Source organism: Mus musculus, chromosome 6 (assembly GCF_000001635.26).
Source record: "Mus musculus strain C57BL/6J chromosome 6, GRCm38.p6 C57BL/6J".
NCBI lineage: Eukaryota > Metazoa > Chordata > Mammalia > Rodentia > Muridae > Mus > Mus musculus.
This window is the reverse complement of record NC_000072.6, coordinates 53,814,632-53,822,930: the sequence shown is the minus strand read 5'-3', so window position 1 is coordinate 53,822,930 and position 8,299 is coordinate 53,814,632. Positions and strand designations below refer to the sequence as shown.

At 52.5% G+C, this 8,299-nt stretch overlaps 1 protein-coding gene across 1 annotated transcript; it reads left to right on the top strand.

The window, feature by feature from the left end:
• Positions 1 to 2,105: 2,105 nt before the first annotated feature.
• On the top strand, positions 2,106 to 7,463 carry Tril (TLR4 interactor with leucine-rich repeats). Its single transcript, NM_025817.4, has one exon. The coding sequence runs from the start codon at positions 2,696 to 2,698 to the stop codon at positions 5,123 to 5,125; it is 2,430 nt and encodes an 809-aa protein (NP_080093.1). The 5' UTR covers positions 2,106 to 2,695; the 3' UTR covers positions 5,126 to 7,463.
• The last annotated feature ends 836 nt before the right edge of the window (positions 7,464 to 8,299 follow it).

Below are 8,299 nucleotides of genomic sequence, written 5' to 3'. Positions count from 1 at the left end.
TATACCCATTGTGTTAACCACCTGCAGCAAATGGGTTATTTCAAGAAGATAGAATGTGATCGAAGAGCAATTGTCTTTGAGACAAAGCTATGGTTGGTGCTTTTTCATTGGCAATACAGGCTCCCGATGGAAATAGTTGACACTGGTCTCTCTCTCTCTCTCTCTCTCTCTCTCTCTGTGTGTGTGTGTGTGTGTGTGTGTGTGTGTGTGTGTGTGTGCTCACGCACTCCTGTTATCTTTAGATAGTGGACAACTCCTCTGTCAGTCTTAGAGGTATCTGTATCTATCTGTAAGGGAGGGTAAGTGATCCAGCCACACTGCAGAGCCGTGTGGAGGTGCCCTTCCTTCCCTTTGCTTATCCTAGTTCTGAGAATGTCTGCAGAAGGTCCAGAGGTGATACGGGCTCCTGCCAATCATTGAGATTTGCTTCCTGCTATTCCCAATTCCATATGAGGCATCTCTCAGCTTCCCAACTGACCTCTACTTATCTGCTGTGGGAGGTGGGCACTTGGAAACAGGTCCTCTCCAGGCATCTCTGGGGCGGGCTCACCTGAAAGTCAGCAGCACTTGGGGATGGTTTCCTCTGTGAACCCCATATGATCCTCCTTCCCGGCAAGGACAGTGTCTCTGACCAAGACCAGCAGAACTGGCAAGGTATGTAACACTGTACCAGAACAGATTCTCCTCCTTCCTGCAGCTACACTCAGAGGAGTCAGGAGTTTGGGGTTGTCACAGTAACTGAAAAGTAAACTCCTTGTTTCATTTTAGTAAAACAAACACTTGTGTCTCCATAGTTGCCTTTTATTCGAAGCTCAAAGCAAAACACAGTAAACTGGGTGTACTTCACTACAGACTTACCTGTTTTAGTCCAAAACCCATCTCCCACCAAATTGGGGTCGCTGTTGTACCCATGAAGTCTTCACTTACCACCCTGCCAGGTTCAGCACATGGCTCCATCACTCCCCTTGATAAACTGCTCAACAAGAAAATGACATAACAGAGTGACTAAACTATTTGAATCTTTGCAGATTTCTCCTCTTCCTTGCTCAGTTTCCTAATGTGATCTGTCAGTGTGCCTCTCTTCCCATACAGACAGTCAGCCCCCTGAAGCCAGGATATGGGCTCTAATTTTCCACACTGCTAGCACACAGTAAATCCTGAAGGGCTACTTTCAAAATGTTGCTTTGCATGAACAAATAATAAGCAACAGCTATCTCTTGCTTGTTTTCATTCTTATCAGACACTGGCCCTAAGGGAACCCCGGATAAAATGGTGCACTATTGTGTATTAATAATAAAAGTTAATATCCGACACCTGGCACCCCCCAAGAAATCTAAGCCTGAGCACCTTGGAGCCTGAAAACGTTCAAGATTGCTATAAGCTCTGGCACAAAGTAGGCGGGCCCCTCAAGAAGCAATCTCCAAAGGCTCTGTGCAGCGTATTGTATACAGGCCCGGGTTCCGAGGCTATTTGAAGGGCTTTAACACTGCAGGAGAATTAATCTAGCTGAATAGCCAAGTCTGTCCGTGTCACAGTCACTGTAACAGTTCCACTTCTGAGCTTTCTTCAGAGGTTTTCCCAGAGCGAGAACCGGCAGATAATTCGGTTTAGGAACCTAAAAGAGGCGGTGCCTCTCCTTGGACATGAGCAAAGGACACCAGAAACCCAAACACTTTAAAAGGACTGAGCAACAGTCCTGTCAACAGTCCACTGATGGCCTTGCCAGGAAATCTTGTGTTCCCCTAAACTTGGAGCACGATGCCAGGGAATTCCGTGTTGTCTCAACATCTTGCAGGGTGGCACCGGGAAGAGAAGAGTAGGTAAAATGTAGGCGCCCTGCCTCTGCGCCGAAGCCGCCGGCGAACCGGCCTAAAATAAAAAGGTCTCTGTCTGCAATCCCCGTTTGCTCGCCCGGTAATCCACCCCCGCCCCCAGCCTGCGCGCCGACCCGTACAGCTGTTTTTAATCCCTACTTTTCTCACTTGGCGTCCGGGCTAGGGCTGACCAGACGCGGAGCCACTTAGTGTTTCCTCCTCCCCCAGCCGGGGTCTGTCCTGCCTCCGCCGTCTCCTCTTTCTCCGCCTGCATCCCCCGGGGGGCAGAGTGTGGGAAGAACGAATTTCCGCCGGTTTGCTCGCTCCACGCCGACATGGGTCCCTTCCGGACGCTGCTTGCGCGTCCCCCAGGCTGCTCACTCCGGCTGCACTCCCAATCCCCCCGGATCGCGAGCGGGCAGGCGCCGGAGACGTGGGCCTAGCGGCCGGTACTCTGCAGCCAAGCCGCACCCCAGCAGCTCTTGGAAGGGATCCCGCCTGCAGCGGGGGAATCCGTTTGGCGGGGAGAATCCGCGCCAGGGAATCCAGCTCTCCGGACTCCAGAGCAAACAAAAAGCACCAACTCTTGCTCGCTCCTCCCGCCCCCGACGCTCACCCGAAGAAACAGTTTTCTGCAGAAATGCAACAAGTAGCACCCCAGATTCGCCGAGCGCCCAGCGCCTTCTGATTTGGCTCCGCGAACTTGGCCTGCGGAGACCCGGGCGAGCCACCGGGACAAAGAGGAAGGGCTGGACGGAGCACCAGCGAAGTACGAAAGAGGCCTTTTTAGCGACTCAGGCCCGGCCGAGGGGAATGCAGAGGAGACACAGAGCCGGCCGGCCCAGAAGACGATCCGGCCGCAGCGCGCTGGGCGGGCGGCGATGGAGGGTGTGGGTGCCGTGCGCTTCTGGCTCGTGGTGTGCGGCTGCCTGGCGTTCCCGCCGCGGGCCGAGTCCGTGTGCCCGGAGCGCTGCGACTGCCAGCACCCCCAACATCTCCTATGCACCAACAGGGGACTTCGCGCTGTACCCAAGACCAGCTCGCTGCCTAGTCCCCAGGACGTGCTCACCTACAGCCTAGGCGGCAACTTCATCACCAACATCACCGCCTTCGACTTCCACCGTCTGGGGCAGCTCAGACGGCTGGATCTGCAGTACAACCAGATCCGTTCTCTCCACCCCAAGACCTTCGAGAAGCTCTCACGACTAGAGGAGCTGTACCTGGGGAACAACCTCTTGCAGGCGCTCGTTCCTGGCACGTTGGCTCCGCTGCGCAAGTTGCGCATCCTTTACGCCAACGGCAACGAGATTGGACGCCTGAGTCGCGGGTCCTTCGAGGGCCTGGAGAGTTTGGTCAAGCTACGGCTGGACGGGAACGTGCTGGGAGCGCTGCCGGACGCGGTCTTCGCTCCCCTGGGCAACCTGCTCTACCTACACCTGGAATCTAACCGGATCCGTTTTTTGGGCAAGAACGCCTTCAGCCAGCTGGGTAAGCTTCGATTCCTCAATCTCTCGGCCAACGAGCTGCAACCCTCTCTGCGCCACGCGGCCACCTTTGTCCCTCTGCGCTCCCTCTCTACTCTCATCCTCTCAGCCAACAGCCTACAGCACCTCGGCCCCCGCGTCTTCCAGCACCTGCCACGCCTAGGCCTGCTCTCCCTCAGTGGAAACCAGCTCACGCACCTCGCCCCAGAGGCCTTTTGGGGACTGGAGGCCCTACGTGAGCTGCGCCTGGAAGGTAACCGGCTGAACCAGCTCCCCCTGACACTGCTGGAGCCTCTGCACAGCTTGGAGGCACTAGACCTGAGTGGCAATGAGCTTTCTGCTCTGCACCCTGCCACCTTTGGCCACCAGGGCCGGCTCCGTGAGCTCAGCCTGCGCGACAACGCGCTCAGCGCCCTTTCTGGGGACATCTTTGCCGCCAGTCCGGCTCTCTACCGGCTGGATCTAGACGGCAATGGTTGGACCTGCGACTGCCGGTTGCGGGGTCTGAAACGCTGGATGGGCAACTGGCATTCTCAGGGTCGCCTCCTTACGGTCTTCGTGCAGTGTCGCCACCCCCCGGCCCTGCGGGGCAAGTACCTGGATTACCTGGATGACCAACTGCTGCAGAATGGGTCTTGCGTGGATCCCTCACCTTCCCCTACAGCAGGCAGTAGGCAGTGGCCGCTACCCACATCGTCAGAAGAGGGGATGACGCCCCCTGCAGGCCTCTCGCAGGAGCTACCACTGCAGCCGCAGCCGCAGCCCCAGCAGCGGGGAAGACTTCTACCAGGAGTGGCCTGGGGTGGGGCTGCCAAGGAACTGGTGGGCAACCGCAGCGCATTAAGGTTGAGCCGGCGGGGACCAGGTCCCCATCAGGGCCCCTCTGCTGCGGCTCCGGGCTCTGCCCCACAGTCCTTGGACCTGCACGAGAAGCCGGGGAGAGGACGTCACACCCGAGCCAATCTCTCCCAGACGGAGCCCACCCCGACGTCTGAGCCCGCCTCTGGGACACCATCTGCCAGAGACAGCTGGCAGCGCGCAGCAAAGCAGCGCCTAGCGTCCGAGCAGCAAGAGAGCGCAGTCCAGTCCGTTAGTGGGGTTGGTTTGCCACCTCTGGTGTCTGACCCCTGTGACTTCAACAAATTCATTCTGTGCAACCTGACAGTAGAGGCGGTGAGCGCCAACAGCGCCTCGGTGCGCTGGGCGGTTCGCGAACACCGCAGTCCCCGGCCGCAGGGCGGCGCACGCTTCCGCCTGCTTTTCGACCGCTTTGGCCAGCAGCCCAAGTTCCAGCGCTTCGTCTACCTGCCGGAGCGCAGCGACTCGGCCACGCTGCACGAGCTGCGCGGAGACACCCCCTACCTAGTATGCGTGGAGGGTGTGCTCGGGGGTCGCGTTTGCCCCGTGGCCCCCCGAGACCACTGCGCAGGGTTAGTAACCCTGCCAGAGGCAGGAGGTCGAGGTGGCGTCGACTACCAGCTCCTGACCTTGGTCTTGCTGGCTGTCAACGCGCTTCTGGTGCTCCTGGCACTGGCAGCCTGGGGATCGCGATGGCTGCGGAGGAAGCTGCGTGCCAGGCGGAAGGGAGGGGCCCCGGTCCACGTTCGCCACATGTACTCCACCCGACGGCCACTGCGCTCCATGGGCACTGGTGTGTCCGCGGACTTCTCAGGCTTCCAGTCGCACCGTCCCCGCACCACCGTGTGCGCGCTCAGCGAGGCCGACCTCATTGAGTTCCCCTGCGACCGCTTCATGGACAGCACCGGCGGTGGTACCAGTGGCAGCTTGAGGCGGGAGGATCACCTCTTGCAAAGATTCGCTGACTAGGCAATGCCTTGGGATCTCACAGGCCTTAAGGAGCCACTCTCCGTGGTCCCATGCCTTCTCAGAGGAAGAACTAGTTTTATTAGACTTGTTCTTTCTCCCTTTTGTGCATTTGCCAAGTGAAATCTAGATGTGAAAGTGAATCTAGATGCCATCCATCACGTCCTGGTAATCACAAAGCAAATGGATGGTTCTTGGTGGTCTAACCCAAGAGTGGGGACAAATGAATAATGGCGTAAAAGTGGGAAACCTTGACACACTTAGCTCATGGCTCCTGTGACTTTCAGCACAGTAGCCTGCTGACCTTGGGCTAGAAAGGGTGCTTTACGCTCCCAGCATGACCAGAACGCTCTGGTGTGTATACACACTCCTTTGCTCTATGGCAAACTGAGTTCTGTTTCTAGTTAAGAAAAGGGGGACTTGCCACCATCACAGTGATCCCCATCAGCAACTGACCCCACTGATCTGGTGGGTTCTGCCAAGACCGGCAGGGTAAACAAACAGGTACCACTCTCTCCCGGGAACCCTTTCTTCTGTTGTCTGGGAGAGCATCTAGGAAGCCTTAAGGAAAAGCTACCTGTGTCAACAATATGAAGAGGATTTAACAAGCTGACCAATAAACTCAGACTCTTTTGATAGGACTGGACCTCCTCTCTATCGTTTTATCAGTTAGGGAAATGACCTTTTGCTGACCTTTGGGTAACTGATAATATCCTCAGGAGAAGGCAGCATTTAATACTTCTCCACCAGGCTTGCGCCTGTGGTTTTACCTTATTTTTTTTTTTAAATCTATACATGGGAAAAAATCGAATGCCAGATTTGATCTTTTAAAAAGAAAAAAGAATGCGATATGTGTGTGTGTGTGTGTGTGTGTGTGTGTGTGTAACCAGTGACTCCCTAGGGCACTGCAGCCTTCCAGTTCGCTTACCACATTTCTGATAGCATGCCTAGACGGGTGTGAATGTGACCTACATCTTACGACAGTTCAGCAGTGTCCCCCATCCCCTTCTTGACAGCACCCATTTCTGAGTTGCACGGTTAGGCATTAAGCGTAAGGTAATTGTCAGGCTTGGGGCAGGGGGCAGTGAGCTCAGTGGTGGAGCTTGCTTGTGGGGCTCTGAGTTTGTCCCAAACAAACAAAGCAATGGGTGAATTGTCTGTAATCTCTGACCACATCACTGTCGCTCTTTATAAGAAATAGAACAGGAGAAGAAAACTGTAGGGAACAAATGTGAAAACAAACAAACAAACAAAAAAACAAAAAACCCACAGTAGCGAATATGTGTTTCTACTAAACCCAGAAGAACATGTGCATTCAACTGTCACTGTGAAATAATTATATATTTTACAAATTAATTATTCCAATAGCCAGTATCTTACTGTGTTATTAAACCTTATCTTTTAGTAGTAGATGCAGTATTTCTTTTCTTTTTATGTTTTATTTTTAATTTAGGATTAGCCTCTTGTATTTGTTTAGTTGTGTTTTTAGCTATTTGGGATACTTTTCTCCCTTGATATTTATGAAGTCCACGTTTATGATTAAATATAGTGGCTGGGTTCACATTAATAATTCGTGTGTGGTCCACATACACGTGCTAAGAGGATGTACACTGTGGTATAGTCACCGTGGTTATGGATTTATTGGCAGTGGGGGACTGTGCAGTGCAGGTCAGCCAGTTCTATGGCTAACAGTGACTCTTCTGTTCCAGGCCTCAGGCCCCTGAGGGTCCCAATGACTCAGGGAACCCATCACAGTCCAGGGCCCTTCACCACGATCACTCTTTATGTTTGGCCTACGTGAGCCATGCTGCCTTGTCTCAGCAGCTGAAGACCTGGGGGTCTAAATGAGCCGGTCTTTGTTTATGTCCAGCATGAGTAAAATGTCCAGACCACTTAAGCCACAGCTGCTTTTCTGGCAGTCTTATCTGCAGGGACGAAACTTAATAAACCACAGGAAATAAGACTGTCATTCCGTGTTTGCTGCCAGGCCTTGTTTTACATCCACAGTGCATGGTGCATGGGAGCTGGGGCTGTTCGCTCTTAGTTTCAACCCACAGGCTATCTGGCACCTCCTGTAGAACTCGCAATTTTTCATGCACAGCACAGTTGCCTCTCTTAGCTGTTTCATTTACACAGTGTAAAACTGAGACCCGTTGAAAGTATGGAAAAGACCACTGATTCTGTTTACCATCTGCCTTGCCCAACTGTAGACTGTCACCAAAACCCTTTAATGCCTGGACTTAAAAAAAACAGTCTCACTGAAAAGTCTTTTCAGTGAGAAATGGATAAATGTTATACATTGTTACATTCAATTATGTCAATAAACCCACATACTGATAGAGATGTCTTGTTGGAGCTTCCAAATGTTTTGATGCATGTTTAAAATGACAGGATGAGCCTTTCAACAGCCATGTTCACTATGTACATGAAACATAAGCGTGATGTGTGTGGGGTTCTTATTATTTTCCTTTTCATGGAGAGTGTGGGCTTTACTGTAAAGAAATGATTGTGTGAGTTTATATGTAAGGAGATAATGAACTCCACTCTAAAATCAAGTGGGATCCCAGAGTGAAAAGGTCCCCAGTGACGACAGCAAGGTGGCATGGTCTCAGCTCAGCAAGAGTGAGTTCCCTAACAGCTATGCCCTCTGAGTTTCATGAACACAGATTACAGGGGCTCCCAACCCCCATTTACGGAGCTTGAAAAGTGTTATAATTCCTGAAGAATATGAATAAGCTCTATATGAGTTGCCAAATTCAGTTCCAAAACCACAGTTAAGTCTGGTCTGTAGTGTGAACCTCACACAATAGGTGACTGCTTCTGCCAGGCAGAGGATGTCTCAGTACTGCCAGGTGACAAGCAGGATGGTAGGATGTGGTCAAGGCAATTGTGCTCATTTGTCACACACCTGATTTTCACCAAAGGCCAACACGACTGGGTGACTACTATGTTAAAGAGGCATATATATATATATATATATATATATATATATATATATTCACTGTTTGTCTTCAGACACATCAGAAGAGGGCACCCCAATCCCATTACAGATGGTTGTGAGCCACTATGTGGTTGCTGGGAATTGAACTCAGGACCTCTGGAAGAACAGTCAGTGCTTTCAACTGGTGAGCCATCTTCCAGCACCCCCCCTTCTCTTTTAAGAGTTTTTAAACGAAA